Source organism: Grampus griseus (assembly GCF_964374135.1).
Source record: "Grampus griseus genome assembly, chromosome: 9".
Taxonomy (NCBI): domain Eukaryota; kingdom Metazoa; phylum Chordata; class Mammalia; order Artiodactyla; family Delphinidae; genus Grampus; species Grampus griseus.
This window is the reverse complement of record NC_139003.1, coordinates 102,439,469-102,457,470: the sequence shown is the minus strand read 5'-3', so window position 1 is coordinate 102,457,470 and position 18,002 is coordinate 102,439,469. Positions and strand designations below refer to the sequence as shown.

General features: G+C 46.9%; 1 protein-coding gene across 11 annotated transcripts in view; it reads right to left on the bottom strand.

Moving 5' to 3' along the window:
- COBL (cordon-bleu WH2 repeat protein) overlaps positions 1-18,002 on the bottom strand; it is a 260,373-nt gene that overhangs the window by 158,171 nt on the left and 84,200 nt on the right. For all 11 annotated transcript variants that reach the window (XR_014297158.1, XM_082661385.1, XM_082661393.1 and 8 more), the window contains exons 2-4: positions 15,421-15,624; positions 4,010-4,220; positions 1,543-1,771 (exon numbers count right to left, since the gene is read on the bottom strand). Coding sequence is in view for 10 of the 11 variants with exons in the window: in XM_082661385.1 (XP_082517511.1) it covers positions 1,543-1,771; positions 4,010-4,220; positions 15,421-15,624 (644 nt within the window). In the remaining variant the exon portion in view is untranslated. The remainder of the gene's footprint in view (positions 1-1,542; positions 1,772-4,009; positions 4,221-15,420; positions 15,625-18,002) is intronic.

The following is an 18,002-nucleotide window of genomic DNA, read 5'->3' as shown; positions in this document are numbered from 1 at the left end:
CCCGAGGCAGTGCAGAGGAGGACTCAGGGGCTGGGGGACAGCTATTTCTCCGCGTGCAACAGCCTGCCCTGCCCTGCGCCGGGGTCAGAAGAGGGAGGTCCAGACTTAGGGCAGTTTCCGCTCTCTCCGCCTCACCCGTGTGCCCAGAAGACCACCCACGGGCTTGCTGGGCCCACTCCTTAATGCAGAGACTGGTTTCATACACTTTTCCCAGGTATTAGATTCTCCAGCTACCTTTCAAGATATTCCGATTGATTAGCACATAACAGAAATACTCGTTTGCAGAAGACTTTTCCTTTCACATGCTTAAATGTGGAGCAATGTTTCTTTTGTCTTTCCTTCTCTTTTTCTGTCTTTCCAAATGAAAGCTCTGTTTCCAAAGATTCCCAGAAACCAAATTTAAATAGGGCTGATATAACGAGACAGACACAGCGGCAACATCCAGGCCCGTGCAGCAGGTACTGAGAATCACCTTCTCTGTGTTTTAAAAACATACCGGATAAAACACAAGATGCATTACTCTCAAATGCCAGAACACTTTTTTTTGAAGGAATAAATAGTCTATGTTCTTGTACATGACTGAGCTAAAACCCTTTCTTGAATGTCAAATGAGACCCAGGGTCCAGAACCTTCAGGAGGAGATCTGGGGGAAGGGGAGGTTCCACTGTGACCATTACAGTTTGGTAATAAGAAAATACAGATTTTTTTACTTGGGAAAAATTTTTTAAAAACTGTAGAAAAACATGAAAACTTGAATATGTGTGTATTTTAAAAGCCCAACCTGGTCAATATTTGTGAAATAAAAGCCAACGGATATCAAATGAGCTCATTAAAATAGACACTTTTGTGAAGCCCATTTTAATAATTCTAAAGTCAAGGAATATTAACTATATATATACATATATATATATATATATATATATTTTTTTTTTTTGGTCTCACAGTTGTTCAAATACAGTCAGCCCCTGTGTCAATCAGGGAACTCTGCTTACACAACAGTCTTTGTACCAACACTGGCCTCGAGGTGTCACTCAAGCCAGAGCCTCTTACTAACTGTGATCTCAGGCTGGTACCACCTTCACGGGAGGAGAAGGATAGAGGGGAAGCAGCACGTGTTGTCTCCAGGGACTGAACTGCATTTGGGCAGGTTTAGGGAACAGCTAACTGCATTCTGCCACTGGTTTCGATTAGGAGCAACGTTTGAGACCTGGGAGTATTTAATGGCAACTGAAAAGGAAATCCAGGAGAATACGGTTCACACGTGGCTTCTGAGAAGTTCTTTTAGAGCAGAAGCGCCAGTATTCTCACCTTTCCCCTTTTTACGTATCTCATGGAAGCTCACGGGAGACAAGGGGTAACGAGCATGCTCACGACTCGGGGAAAGAGGTATAACTACAATCCATGTATTGTATTTCCCGCCCACTCCCGTTCTGGTTTGGACAAAATTGGAGAGGCCTGCAAACGCCCATCCCCATCGCTCTGTGCTACGACGCATGCGCGGAGGCCCAGCGGCGCCGCGTCTGAGACGCTGGGTGGCCTCACCTCTCTTGTTGTCCCAGGCGTAGAGCTCCTTTATCCCCAGCTCGTTCAGGGACTTGGAGAGCTCCAGCTCCTCACCGGCCACGTTGTCCCTGAGGAGCACCACGTGCTCCGGGCTGACATCGCACTTGGCGCAGATGACTGGGAGGATGCTCTGCAGGGGAACCTCGGGGCTCACGCGCACCACCGCCTTCTGTGTGCGCAGGTAGTTCACCACCAGGCGCACCGTCTTCTGGAAAACACGGCGGGCAGAATTCCGTGAGCGCATCTTTGCACAGCTGTGTTCATACTAGAATGGAGCAGGGCATGATATTGTGTGGACCGGGTCTTTCTTCCAAAATTCAGTGGGTCATGGGGGAAAGGGCACACTGAATAGGAATAGCAAATGCCTGGAAAAATGAGTTTACCTTCCAATCTCTTTTGCTAATGAACAAACTGCTACCAACATGGGGAAATGGACAGCAGTGAGGGTCTCAACTTGGAATCTAATATACACACTGTCTTTCAAGGATTCTAAACAGACCTGAATGCAAGGCACTAATACGTTTCTTAAAGGGAAGTGGTTTGGAATTCTTGTGAACAATCCAATTTAAAGGAAAAAAAAAAACCCTCAGAAAACAAGACATCAAATTTTTGTTTAAGAAGACAAAATACCCACATAGATTAATATCTAGTATCATATATTTATATGAATATTGACACATACACACTACACACATATGTATTTTAAGCTAGAAAAATATAACATACACTAGACATACAAATATAATAGGCATATAATAATAGACATCATAATCAGAAAAAAAATCAATTTGACTAAAGTTGATTATACATGTCTACAGATAAAGTGACCCGTCAAAAATGTAATAGGCTGAGGTTTCATGCAGTCAACTTCTGTTTGGTCTTTACTGATCACCCACATTGTTCTAAGATCCTGGGGAGTGGACACAGTAAATGTGTATTGAATAAAAAAAAACGGACTGAGATTTATCTCACCCTTTTCCAGTCTGAGTGCCAGGGTTTGATGAATTTTAGGAGGAAAAATGGAATCATGGATCTTTTCCATGCTTCTTAAACTGGAGTCATATATAAACTTGGGCTCACCTGCCCCTGGGATTTGCAGCTGGGGTTCAAGACAGCAAGAAAAGCCACAGAATATAGATATAAAAAGGGTTTATTTCCTTAAACAGTGATTTTAATTGAAGAATTAGGGAAAACTCAAAGTATAGATACCACCAATTAAAAGTTATTAACCACCCAAACCTAGAGGACATGACCTGTTGGCCAAATTACCATGTTTAAAAATAGGGAAATTTAGGGCTTCCCTGGTGGCGCAGGGGTTGGGAGTCTGCCTGCTGATGCAGGGGACGCGGGTTCGTGCCCCAGTCCGGGAGGATCCCACATGCCGCGGAGCGGCTGGGCCCGTAAGCCATGGCCGCTGGGCCTGCGCGTCCGGAGCCGGTGCTCCGCAACGGGAAAAAAAAAAAAAAATAGGGAAATTTAGTAGGTATTACAATAAGCTAAAAGAATGAAATAGCATTGCTTTCAACTGGAGAGGAAAGATCTACAGCAAAGCCTTATTAAAAAGTACAATAGGGCTTCCCTGGTGGCGCAGGGGTTGAAAGTCCGCCTGCCGATGCAGGGGACACGGGTTCGTGCCCCGCTCCGGGAAGATCCCACATGCCGCAGAGCGGCTGGGCCCGTGAGCCATGGCCACTGAGCCTGCGCGTCCGGAGCCTGTGCTCCGCAACGGGAGAGGCCACAACAGTGAGAGGCCTGTGTACCGCAAAAAAAAAAATTACAATAAGCAGCTGGAGTTACCTTTAATCAATACTCAAAAGCTTGGAATCTATGCATAAAATATTATCCAAATTGCAATGAGTATTTCTGACATTAGTATTTCAAAAGGGAACCCCTTTCTGTTTCCTCTCTCTAGGAAGCTGTTTACATCGTCTACATATTCCAACCTCTGCCGTGGACAGGAAGGCCTCCAGAACTCAGCTAGAACCTTTAGGACTAGGCCAAGAGGGTAGACATTGGCTACCTGTGGTTATTTCAATGAAAATTAAGAAATGAAAAGTTGTTTTTCGATCACACTAGCTGCATTTCGCATGCTCAGCAGCGACATGTCATCAGTGGCTGTCACCTTGCCGAGGGCAGAATTATAGACCATTTCCATCTTTGCAGAAAGTTCTGGTGGATAGTTCTGCTCTAGACTGGCTTCTCTTCTCTGGTATGGAAAGGAGAAATGCTACACAACAAACATCATTCAATGCGTGAACTTCGGTCTCCTAAAGTAAACTCAGTTTAGGGTCTAACTTAGCCCACCACGCAAGTGGAAACCTCAACCATGGCGTGCGTTGCTTATACAGCAGGGGCTCCGCCGGCCTCTCCTCAGCAGCTCCAGCACCCTGGGTCACAGGGAACTGCATATGGCCTTATACGACAAAGGGTCTCTCGTGCTACTGACCTCAGGCAGCTTAGCGGGGCCAGCCTTAACCTTCGCTTCAGGAACTTTTTCTTTCAGAAATACGGTATGCACATTCAGGGTCCCAACCAAAGTATTTGGCTTAAAATTCAAAGGCTGTTGAGTTTCTGAAGACCGTATCTCCAAGGCATGGTTGGACGGGTTCAGGTGGTTCTGAAGGCAAAGTTCAACCAGTAGGTCCATCATCGCGTGGCTGAAAGAGAAACAAATCACGGTCATGGGGAACGTTTGCATTCTCCCTTCTGCTAGCTGAGTGGGTTAAGACAAATGAACCAGTGGGTGAATAAGCAAATTGGCCGTTAGCACGAAGAAAGAAAACAGCTTCTCGTTAATTCCTCAAGCATGACTGCACAGTGATATCTTAACACTTTCAATACTAATAAACAACACTACTGAAAGCACCATCAGAATCAGAATAGCTGGGAAAATAGTTACATTTCTAGTTAAACCCATGGATATGTTGACCTGAATCCTATAAGGTCAGCACAAATGATATTAACGTATGGGCATAAGGCATTAAGTTTTCAGTTACTCACAAATATAGTGTATCTTAAACACTGAAATTTTAAGTTGAAGACAATAGCTTTCTTTTTAGCTAAAAAGTATGCTTTTTAAAGACCAAACATGAAGAAAATGACCTTATTTGAATTTTTATAATTTCTAAATTTTAAAATTTTTAATAATTTTTATAACGTCTCCCATCACAGATCATTATTTACCAAGGGAGCCAAATAACAACTCAGCTTGTCCCAAAGAATGAAATAATCTCATTTCCATCATTTATGTTCACCTGGTGGAATGTTTGTATATTTCAAGCTGGCCTCTCTTTCCCTACACATCTCCTGAGCAGTGCGGCATAAACACCTCACGAAAGCGTAGGTCCTCTCCTGCGATCTACTTCTTAATCAGGAACTGGCACGGCAATAATTTCAGGTCATAGTGATGCTTTCCAGGTGTCTGGCGCTCAGGGGTGTGTAGACCTGGGACTCATGGTGCACCTGTAAAGGCACAGGTGCCAGCTTCTGCCCACCGAATGGTCATCACTCACCTTGAGGGCTGTGAGCTGCGGGGGCCCTGACGCTGAACTGTGAAACCACAGGCAAAGCTGCAAAGTACCCTATTTCCCATTCACTTGTTAAAAATATCAATAATATTCTAGTGAATATTCTAGTGAATACAGAACATTTCCCAGCCATCTCCATGGCAATACTTCCTCCCACCCGATATCCAGGAAGTAATTAGGTAACAGCCTATGTCTTAACCAGGGGACCCTGGAATCACCTGGGACGTTTAGGAGGCTCATCACCCCCCTGGCTCCTGGGGACTCTGAAAGGACACGCGGTGGGGACAGGGCAGCGCTAACCCTCACGTGGGCCACGCTGGTGGGCGTGCAGGCTAATGACGCTGTCAGCTCTGATTCCCTCGGCTCCGGGATAAAAATCATCTTTCTCTCAACGACAAGCATAATGCGTCAGAACAGGCAAGCAACATCACCAAAGACTCCAAGACACGAAACTCCATGGAAAAGCCTCAGCACAGAAAACAGACTTCTAACGATGCTAAAATAACGACCTGTTACTTGTTACCACGTACTATGTTTCCTCCATGGCCCAGAGCCATTCTGTGCAGGTCACACTGTTCCCACTTACCCTCACCAAGCCTGGGGGGTGGGGACCGTTATCCCCCAGTTCCCATGAGGGGGTGGAGCTGGGGTTGGGACCCTGGTCCCATACGATGTTGACTGTCACTTCCCCTCTCTTATCTCCACCCACAGTCTACTGCCACCAAGTAAACCAAAAAGGATAAATTCTCCAACAAAGATTTGAATTAATCCTAGAATGTAAACCACAAAGGACACCAAAGCTAGTGATGTAACCTTCTGTTCTTCTAATTCAATAATTGGTAACATGTTTTTTTTGGGTTTTTTGTTTTTCTTTTTTGCGGTATGTAGGCCTCTCACTGTTGTGGCCTCTCCCGTTGCGGAGCACAGGCTCCAGACGCGCAGGCTGAGCGGCCATGGCTCACGGGCCCAGCTGCTCCACAGCATATGGGATCTTCCCGGACCGGGGCACGAACCTATGTCCCCTGCATTGGCAGGCAGACTCTCAACCACTGCGCCACCAGGGAAGCCCTTGGTAACATGTTTGAAACATCAAATTTGACCTCCTGCAAGGGAGCAGGCCAGCTCGGGCTGGAGGGGTTTTCCTGCATCACAGAGAATAAACTCTCCTTGCCATTAACAGAAGCTGGGACTTATTCTCGCGTGGACTCGCCGAGGAGTGATGTAGTACTTGGTTCCCGTCCGGATAAAGAATTGTACTTGGTTCCCGTCCGGATTAAGAATCTACCCTATGTATCGAGTGGATCTCCTCCGCAACTGGCCGATCGGCACCCACCCTGCTGCCCTCACTCTTCTGTGACCCTAACGTAGGACTCGGCTCTGCCCAGCGAAAGCTCTTTAATGATGAAGCTGCAGTGACGTTTTCAACACTGGAGGGTGGAAGCGTTTCTCAACAAAATGTTTGGGGGGAGTAGGGAAGGGAAGGAATTCCCAAGCAGAAAATTCTGTGATGCTGGAGGCCTATTTCCTCAAATTGACCATTTGGGGAAGGGGGAAGCACAAAAAAAACCAAACCACTGTAAGACCGTGATAATAAAACTCAACACCATACCCGTCATGGTATGTGCTTAAATTGTTCAAAGGGCACAGAGGCCATTACCGCTTCAGCCAAAGGGACAGCATCTCTTCCCGGGGCTGGAACCCAAGCCAGGACAGAGGGTTTCTGCAGGAGAGCAAGGGGGTTTAGGAGATGAGGAGAACTCAGGCTTTGAGAGCTGTCTGTTCTGCAGGCCTCTCTCTGTGGCTACAGAGAGTGACAGACACCGTATCCTAATGCAGACTGACCTGGGCCGCATCTAGGAAGCTGGATACACAGCACAAGGCCTAACGTGAGGACCTGGGTCCAGAAGCAGGAGCTCATCTCGCGTTTCCTGCAGGGCCTCCCACTCGAGTGATTCCTCCCCAGGCCCATTTAAAGCATGATCTGAGGAACCACTTTCCAGCACAAGCGTTTCTGGACGGTGTCCTCAGAAAACGGGGTGAGATTTGGCCGGCTTCTCTGCCACTTCCATCGCACCATGGAAGTGGCTATTGGCTGGCATTTGAAGTCACCAAACTCCAAAACAGCCAGCCAGTTCTGGCTTTGATGCTACTGGAAAAAGTCACCCAGAAGGAAGAGGAAACCACAGCACCGTGGCAGCACCCGATGGCAGTCATGGAGGAACCGAGCTGCTGTCTGGTCCCCGGGGGTTTGGATTCACCGGACCTCAGCCTGCAGAGGATGAGAACTTCTAGCCAGGCATCCCTGCACGCCCTCCACAGGGCCTCAGCAGGTCCCGGGGCCACACAGGAGAGGACTTTCCGGAGACTGAAGGTGGCTGCCTGGTTATCCCTGCGCACTCTCATTACCTCCTGAGCCGGACTCCCCAGGTGACTCCCACCTGCCCACAGGAGTACCAGCACCGCCTCTGATCCGCTGGCCCTTTGATGAGGGGTCGGGCATCTTTCCCCCCGAAGCTGGTTTAATGAAGGGACTCCAGAGGCATCCTAGGGCCACCCTCACCACTGCTCAGACCTGCCGCTCTGCCCCGGTTTCCTCCTCGGTGAGGGCGAAAGGATTGTCCATCCACCAGTGAGTCTTAAGTCACCCCTAAGTCACTGAGCACAGCGCCAGGCACATGGTGCGTGAGAAGTGTTTGCTGAATAAATGAGTGAATTGGATCCTGTCTTTGCTGTTTGCGGTTGTGTGTGATGAGACGTTTTCCCTGGCTCAGGGCAGAGCATCTCTGCCGGGATGTGGCTGGACTCCATCCGGCTCTCAGCAGGTAGCAAGATATACTCCTTTAAAGCAGCACCCTCAGGGGATTGCCCCATAGAGTTTCCTACAAAGAAGAACACTAGGCAATCAGACACTCTCAGAATGTCGAGAAAGACTCAGGTGGATTAAAGAAACTGACTACACCATCATCGCTAAGGACCCCAAGCACGCCCTCTGGTCTCAGTGGTCCCCCTGTATGAATGATGCTGTGGACAAAATCATCTCCCCCCACATTCACACTGATCCCCCAAATCCCAGTGTGACCGTGTCTGGACATGGGGCCTCTAAGGACGCAATTAGGGTTAAATGAGGTCATAAGGGTGGGCGCTAATCTGATGGGATTTGTGTCCTCAGAAGAAGGGACACAGAGAGCTCGCTCTCCCTGTAACCCCACCAAGAGGAGGTCGTGTGAGCACAGAGCAGGACAGTGGCCGCCTAGGACCAGGAAGAGGTCTCAGCATGAAATCACCTGCCGTCACCTTGACCCTGGGCTTCCAGCCTCCAGATTGTGGGGAGTAAATGTCTGTGTTCAGGCTGCCCCGTCTGTGGCATGTTTAAGACCGCCTGAACTAAGACAAAGACAGACACCATTATCGGGGTCTCTGCCTCCCTCTCTGTAATCCCAAGTTCAAGGGAAGAGTAAAAGGTAGTAACAAAGAGGACTGGTTACCCCAAACCACAGTAACAGGGGTGGTGGGTGGGCAATGACACTGATCTTTGGGGTTTCTCTCCATTGCTCCTCAAATATCCTTTTCGTTCCAAATTTTTTTTTTTTTTTTCCTGCAGTACGCGGGCCTCTCACTGCTGTGGCCTCTCCCGTTGCGGAGCACAGGCTCTGGATGCGCAGGCTCAGCGGCCATGGCTCTCGGGCCCAGCCGCTCCGCGGCATGTGGGATCTTCCCGGACCGGGGCACGAACCCGTGTCCCCTGCATCGGCAGGCGGACTCTCAACCACTGTGCCACCAGGGAAGCCCTTGTTCCAACTTTTTAATCTCTGTTCCCCGAATGAATCTTAAGTGCTCCCAATGTAAGGATGAAATTTATTTTTCGGCATTTGTTTGTTTGTTTTTTAGGCACAAAAAAGTCTTTTATACAGTATCTAAGCTTCTTTTGCTCACTCATTCACCCATTCACTTGGACATTAGGTCCTGCTGTGTGCCCAGCTGTGGGGATTCAAAGGAAATAAAATACAGCTCTAATTCTCACTTGGTCTATCCGAAAGGTTTCACATTTTTAAGGGTGATGAAAAGAACATGCAGATTGCAGCCTTCCTTGAGCATTACACATTCAAAAATTCAACACTGGACATATCTACAGGTAATTTCTGCCCATCCCGAGCAACTTCGGTATTCCTTCTGCAGTACTTGACATCAAGAGCACAAAGAAGACAGATGGGAATAATTTCAAATTTTATCCTTCACTTTGGATATTTATCGATTACGTTATAATGATACTTCAAACTTAAAGAGAAAGATAACTTGGGTTTAAATGTAAACAAAACACTATTCTTACAGCAGAAAAAGGGATTTCCCTCCTCTATTAAGTTATTTTTAAGTTATTAAATTTATTTTTAAATTTAGAAAGTGAGTAGAATTTTTCTAGCTCTTTCTTTAAAAAATATTACTTTACAAATACGTGGAGATTTCCAAAAAATGGTTTGCAGGAGTCGGTGGCTTCAATAAGAAGAACCTGGTCTTCTCTCAGGCGTGGTTCTTTTTGAAATCCTGGCAGAGCGCTGGACAGGTCGAGGAACAGCCCATGCCAATCCTGTGCTCCCCAAATGCAGAGGGCACGTGGGGACCAGGCTGTTTGGGGACCACATGGGAGTCAGAGAGGCCAAGTCCCATTTCCGTCCGGCAGGGCTGACGGATGGACCTGTTCCTTCTCCAAGGGAGGGCGCTTCCATCTAAATCACAAAGCTTGCCTTGGCCAGGCTGTTGGGGCTCACTGAGATGCTTACAGTCACCTACAACTCCCTCTTGCTGCCATCATGCCGGCGAGACCCTGGGCTCACTCTCGGGGATCCCGAGCTCACCCGGATACGCTGACGTCTGGCAGAACCATGGCACGCACGGCAGCAGGGGTTCTCAGAGTCTAACACGTGTTCCGGAAGTTCAAGCGTGTTCAAGCCCAGATCGCTGGTCCCACCCCGGGGTTTCTGATTCGCTAGGTCTGGGCAGGAAATTTGCATTTCTCAGAAGTTCCCAGGCGATGCGGCGGCTCTTGGTCTGGGGCCACACTGAAAAACTACTGCACCCTCGGTACTCATGAAATGAGCATTCAGTACCTAGTAATGACTGGATTAAAAGGTGCCACAGTGTCAACTGTACAAATCACGTTAAGGTCGCTACTTCCAGATACAACGTTAAAACAATCTGCGTGCACTGTCAAATCATAGACTGGTTGAATGGGCCTAGTTTCTCGTGCGGGATCGAGGCCAGCAGGTGGCCCGAGCCCTGGGTAAGGCAGACTCTGGTGTTACAGAGTCAGAGCAAGTCCAGCCTGGCAGCTTCACCTGGTAACACAGAAGCGGGACATGGCAAGATGCTAGCAGGGCCTGCCCAGAGGGGGTCTATTGCCCAGAGGCTGGGCTCTGGGTTTGAGGCCAGGGTCGCTGGCAAAAATCCAGTCTTATGGCCGCTTAGGTCCCGAGCCCATCAACGAGGCACGGGGGAACAGGCCGCAGCAAAATGACCAGGGGGGCCTGCGTCTCAGGCACACGTCAGAAGCCCGGTCATCGGGACGACGGCACCAAATCAGAGAGCTGGTCACATCCTCACAAAACCGAAATGTCACCGGGGCCAGGCAGCTGCCCCAGCCTGCAGGGGGTCTGAGTATGTGACCAGGGAGAGAGGGAGTTATGCCGATTGGAGGGACATGCCTTCTCCAAAGGCGTTCGACTTGTAAAACTGTTGAAAACACACTGCTAGTTGGAACACCTTGACCTGGAGAGAGGGATTTCAGAGGCTGGAGCTTGACAGTTATCCTCGCTGCATGGGATGTCGTGAGCGGCTGTCTGGACAGGTGTGGACGGGCCATCTCAAAAAGCGGTGCCTTCTGGTTAGGTTCTGGCCACAGAAACGTGTGTTTTCCTTAACTCCAACCTCAGCATCTTTGACCTCTATCTTGACATCTGACTTGAGATCTAGAGCCTCCTGTATCCAGGTCATACGGGAGCAGGTTTTTCTGTGTGCTTCTCACTTGGCAGGTAAGTCAACCAGCCCCCTGGGGGACCTGGAACCCAGCCTGGATGGCTTTAAAGTTCCCTGTCAGTGCTTATTTTTAAAACGCACGTAACATTTGCATGCTACCTTTAATGTAGAACAATTGTTCACTGTGTGTAAGCTAAATGAACGCTCAGATGCACCAGCTTTCTCCTGACTTGCCTAGCGCTGGGGTGGAACCTTGCATCCCCAGAGGCACGTGCAGTCTTGTCAGCGGCAAGTGGAGCCTAGGATGGCTTCCAGGATACACGCTGGGACCCGGCCAGCCCTCGTGTCCAGGCCGCGCATCTCCCCTTCTCAGTCCGGGTTCCAGCAGCAGTACACTTCCGCCTTCTTGCACAAACTGGTCCTTTTGCGAATGCTATTTATTTCCTTCTAGTTGCTGGGATGTCCTCCTCCCAGTGTCTCATGAAAGCTAAGTGTTCAATATGTATTTTGCTCAATGAAGAAATGATCATTTTCATTTTTTTAGTCTATCGGGATCCCACAAAAGGAGACTGCCTCTCGGGAGGATGGGTTTAGCACCACATCCAAAACCGTAACAGCACCTTTTCACAGGATAAGCAAGGAGTTGATAATCGATGGTCTGCCCCTTAACCAGGCTATTTCCTCACAGGAAAGATTCTTATAAAGAAACTTAGTAACTGGAGGCTGTTGATGAAAATTAAGGGATTTTTAAGGCAGTGAAAATACTCTGCATGATACTAGAATGGTGGATACGTGCCATGATACATCTGTCCAGACCCAGAGAATGTAAAACACCGTGACTGAACCCTGACGTAAGCCATGGACTTTGGGTGATGATGACGTGTCAGTGTAGGTTCATCGATTAGAACAGAGGTACCACTCTGGCGGGGGAGGTGGATAACGGGGCAGGTTGGGTGTATATAGGGGCAGGGGGTATATGGGAAATATTGCTGCTTTCCTCTCACTTTTGCTGTGAACTTAAAACTGCCCTGAAAAATAAAGTCTTTTAAAAAACAGTATCCTTTAAGTGAAAATGTAAATCAAGTTAAACCAAGCCTATTATTTGGAGAACGGTCCTCTTCTGGCAGCATCCCCAGCATCAAGACTGCCCTTCCCAGCTTCACCCCCTTCACACATTGGTGCTGGAGAAGAACCAGCTTCCTTCAGGCCCTGGAGCCACGAGCTCACAGGGAGCAGGGTTCAGGCCACGGGGCCTTGCTGAAGCTGCAAGCCAACCACACACCTGCTTTCTCTGTAGGGAGCGTGGCCAGCACCTTGATGGGCAGGGGATGGAGGACAGACCAGGGTTGGGCTCGCTCACCCCTCCCCTCCCCTTCATCTCGGAACAGGTGAACTCTCTCCAGAAGGGATTCGGAGGACGATACCTGTGCCATGGGAGTCCTGTGTTGTTTTACAAGGCTGGGAACCTGCAAATCCATGCACGGTTGTAGACTTGGCTATTATAAATGGGGTCTGACCGCCCACAGAGGCAGGACTGAACATTGAGAGAGATTTCCTCTCTCCTGCGAGGGAAATGCTTGCCTTCTCCTGTCCTGGGCCCCTCGGGCTCGCATGCCAACTGGACGTGAGTTAATTTACCACATCAGAATGACACGGACCCAAATCTCGATTGCTTGACGCCATTGATGAAGCTCCCTTTTGGCAAAGGGCATTTTCTCTTCAAAGCCCTTCTCTTTACTTGTCCCCTGTTAGAGTGATGGGACCAGCGGTCTCCTGGCAGTGGCCCTGAGCAGTGCGGGTAGCACCCTTCCTAAAAGGGCACCAGAGCTTCTTCCTTAAGAAAGTTCCAGAACACCCGTTCCCATGTCTCATCTAAGAACATACTGAGACTTTTACTTACGTTTCTAAATCCAAAGGAAACTTTAAAAAAAGAGAGAAAGAAAAATCACTGTCATATGCAGAATGGAATCATCAGACTCCAAGTACTAATGTGTTTTCCTTGTGAGAATCTTTCATGTTTGGAAAGGTAGTTAAGGTGCTGACTGTAAATTATAAACGACTTGCTTATCCTGCGGAAAGGTGGACATGTTCTCTGATAAAATGGAAGAGAGAAACCACACTGATAAACGATTAGTAGATCTGGTTTCAGCAAGGGTCAGGAATGTGACTTGGGCCCACTCTTGTATTATTGAAGAGCAGGACACATAAAACCAATTCCCAGAGCAAGAAGCTGCAGCGTCAGCAAGTTGCAAGCCGCTAAGGGAGCCCACAGGTTGCTGCGGGAAACCCTCGGGGAAGGGATGAGTATTTACCTCCTAGAAAAGAGAAAAGTATTTTAATACTTAATCTCTACAGCTGAACCTATTCTCACAGCCGCATTGCAAAATGGCACAGTGATAACTTCTACTCTGAAAGAAAAAGAAAATTAAAATTGGAAGAATGTGTTCAGTTTGAAAACATTTTTCAAAATAATATTTTTAATTTACAAGTGGGCATTCTATCTCTCCTCATGCACTTGTAAGATCGGACCTGTGTATTATTTAAGACACGACCCATGAGGCCATTTTCTTAAAAGATATGTAACTAGACAAAGAAGCCATGGTTTCACAGGTGTATACTTAGCCACAAACTCAAGCTGTACACATGAAATATGGACAGTTTTTATATGTTAATCGCACTTCACTAAAGTGTTTATTTATAAATGTAACTAGAAATTGGGCCAAAAATATAAGAATGGTGAGTCAACTGTAATACAGTCACTAATAAAATTACACTCGTCTGTTAAAGTAATTTGCAAACCTATGCTAATATGGCCTGCTTCTCGAGTTAAAGTTAAGTGGGAAAAGCGTATTTAGAGCAAAGACCCCTCTGTAAAACAAGAAATACAGGCACTTTAGAAACCTGAATGTCTCTTGCGTGAACCCTGCCCACAGGAGCTACTGCCTTCTGTGGGCGCTAGGCCACAGGGATCAAGGTAAGTCCTAACTTTGGGGTCCAGAGCCTTCTGCTGGTGGGGTGGTGGCCACAAGGAGAAGCCCCACAGAGGAGCACACCCTGGTGCACCCTGCTGGGAACACTCTGGAAAGCTGCTTGGCACCCCTTTTAGAGTTGAAGATGTTGTATCCTAGGTACATATCAATGCCTGGAGAAACATTCCTTAACTTTTTGTACACACAGCCCATAAAATAATTTTTAAAACTTATGTACCCCTTTGCCAGTAAATTGTCACCTGGAATTTTCCTTATAAAATTTAATAGTTGCCAAGGATGTAATATCAGGTAGAATCAGAATACTAAGATTTTAACATAAAACTGTTGTATCACTATTTTCAATGTACCCACAAGAATAGAAACACGCAGAGTGATGTGATTTCCACCATTATCCATTTTTAAAAGACTCGAGCAAACTTTTTTTAAGATTTAAATATTTCATATCATTTCTTACCTTCCTTGGCTTCCTAGAAATACGACTCCCATTCACTCCTGCCTCAGAATTATACAAAACTATTTTTATGCTTGAATGTTTTTATAATTGATCACTCTATCATATTCTGCACAATAAAATGTCTAAACATGTAAATGGAATTGTTTTCTGTGATTTTGTTAAAACTTTTTATTATGGATTGAGCTACTAACAGTAGTGTGGAATTGCTCAAACAGTGTAATTACGATCTATTTTGATAAGTATCAAACATCAAGTTAGAAATTCTATCGGTAATAACACCCTTCATACTCTTAGTGGAGTATTACCAGTGCTTCCGTCCTGCCTCTTACGGCTGGGAAGGGACGGAAAGAAGAACCAGCATGTGAGCTCGGCCACAGGTACCTTCGCAGGCAGATCAGCTCCAAATGAGGGCGCGGGTGGGAATCGAGGGTCTGGAAATTGATTCCCATCAGTGTCAACTCCACGGGTCGGATTTTATTCCTTAATCTAAACCTGCATTGTTTCCATTCGGAAGATTGATAACTGACGGTACTCATACTTCCGAGAGTCAGTCTGTAAGTGGACCCGAGGATGGTCACTCGGGGGGCTGCCCCCGGGCTGTGCAACTTCAGGGCCAAGGATGCCGGCCCCACCTGCAGTGGTGGTCACCTACTCGGAGGTGCTTATGGGCCTGAGAGCCCCCTTCCTTCTGAGCCCACCTCTAACAGGAGTGAGCTGCAGTCCTAAGGATGAGGGTGTGCGTGGTGGCCCAGCTGGCATGCAGCCGGGCCGCCTGCGACACTGCAGGTTGTCTCTAGGCCCAGATTTACACCCCAAGGCCCTGGTCCAGCCCAACGCGGGAGGATGCGCCCACTCCTCAGGTCTCGGTGGATCTGCAAACTGGACGGCAGAGCCCTCCTTGCCGCGCCCAGGCCCTTACCTCCCGTTGACCACACTCTTCTTCTCCAGCCCGCTAGGCAGCACCACCGTCATGGCCACCACCCTGCCGTCCAGCGTCTCCTTCCTGCTGAGCAGGTTCTGCGGGGGGCTGGGGGACGCATCGCGGGAAGGTCTCTGTCCTCTGTGCACGTTGGGGGTGGTGGGCCCCCCGGGAGGGGGCGGAGCACGAGCCTTCATCTTCCTCCTTGAAAGGTGAGAACAAGAAGGACTGAATGAGGTGGCAGCTTCCAACCCAAAGTTAGCAAATCACTTGTCGATGGCCAGCAGCTCCTAAGGACCTTTCCTCCTAATTGTCCAGTCTTATAAGTGCTTAAGGCCTTCTGAGTTGCACAAACTTTTAAAAATCAATATATTACAACAAGGACCTACTGCATAGCACTGGGAACTATATTCAGTATCTTGTAATAACCTAAAATGGAAAAGAATCTGAAAAAGAATATATATATATATATATATATACACATATACGTGTATGTGTGTATATAACTGAATCACTTTACTGTACACCTGAAACATTGTAAATCAACTCTACTTCAATTAAAAAAATCAATATATTAGCACTCTTCAACATAGAGAAAATGGACAACTAAGAAAAGTAGAGGATGCATCATTTTTTTTAATTGAAGTAGAGTTGATTTACAATGTTGTGTTAATTTCTGCTGTACAGCAAAGTGATTCAGTGATACATATATATACATTCCTTTTTAATATTCTTTCCATTATGGTTTATCACAAGATATTGAATATTGTTCCCTGAGCTATGCAGTAGGACCTTGCTGTTGATCTATTCTATATATAAAAGCTTGCATCTGCTAATCCCAAACTCCCACTCCATTCCTCCCCCAACCCCTCCCCCTCGGCAACCGCCAGTCTATGGTCTATGGAGGACGCATTTTTGAAAGTAAGTGTTCCTGGAAAGAAACAGCCTAAAATGTGTTCCCCTCCTGGGAGTGGGCTGGGGCAGCAGAGTTTGCTTGGACCAGTCCTTTCTGAACCATTGACTGGGTTACAAATCCCAGCTAATTAAGGGGTCTGCATTGCTCTAGCTGAAACCGCTGGATCCACAACCAGCCGAGAATCTGGAGCCCATGGGTCCACGGTATTGAGGATGTGACAGGACTACATCAGGAGGTACTAAATAAGCCAGAAAATCCACCAGACCAACACCCACAGACACGGGCGCTGTGGGCGGAGGTGGCAGTTTAGTGGCAGGGGCTACAGGTGATGGTATTTTAACACGACACCTGCTCCCCCTCTGTTTTCACCTTATTTCTGACTGTGCTTTGAATTCTCAATTCACCTTGTAGATTTCTAAACACCTGTCAATAAATCACCCACTCTGACAAACATTTTTAGAAATTCTTGTCTCCTCCACATTATTCAGGGGAGGCAACGGACCTTACTTTGTGTAGGTGTTTTATCTTATATTTAGGTACATAGGTGTTTTATGTACAAGTACATATATGTATACGTATGTGCATGTGATGTGTATGTTTATGTGCATGTATATACATGCACACATTTATTTATATGTTTCTTATTTATATATAAGAATCTTATTTTACAGAGGCCCTGGGCATTATATAACAAGAACTGGCATTTACTCAGCATCAGGACCTATGCTAATAATACGCTTAGGAAGCTCACTTCATTGAAAATATTTTGCAGTTGAGAACACTGAATGTCAGTAAGATCCTAGCTCCCCCGAAGCCCGGAGCAGGGATGCAGAACAGGTGTGTCTGGCTCCCAGGGCCTTGCCCCTCCCCACCTCGCTGTGCTCCCGCCTGCCCTCTTCCAGAGTGAGGAGCCACAGAGAGGCCACGTGAGCCCTCAACGTTGAACTTCTCCTGCAGAGCAACGTGCTGGGGCACTCTGGCCCAAAGCATCAGACACCAGAATTCCATTTCTAGGAATTTATCCTAAAGAAACAATCCCACAGGAATGCATTGTGGGAGGTTCAAAGATACTCAGTACAATGCAATTTATAATGGCAAACGTATGTAAGATATTCTAATCACAGGTCAGAAAGAGAGAATTTCAATAAATGATGGTACTAAAACAATGTTATACCAGTACTGGTTAAATATACTTTTTAAAAGCAATTTTTATTTTATATTTGACTATAGTTGATTTACAATGCTGTATTGGTTTCAGGTATACAGCAAAGTGTTTCAGTTATACATATATATATATATATTCTTTTTCAAATTCTTTTCCTATTTAGGTTATTAAGAAGAATCAATATTGTCAAAATGATTATACTACCCAAGGCAACCTACAGATTCAATGCAATCCCTATCAAATTACCAGTGGCATTTTTCACAGAACTATAACAAATAACTTTAAAATTTGTATGGAGACACAAAAGACCCCAAATAGCCAAAGCAATCTTGAGAAAGAAAAACAGAGCTGGAGGAATCAGGTTCTCTGATCTCAGACTATACTACAAAGCTCAGTAATCAAAACAGTATGGGGCTTCCCTGGTGGCTCAGTGGTTAAGAATCCGCCTGCCAATGCAGGGGACACGGGTTTGAGCCCTGGTCCAGGAAGATCCCACATGCC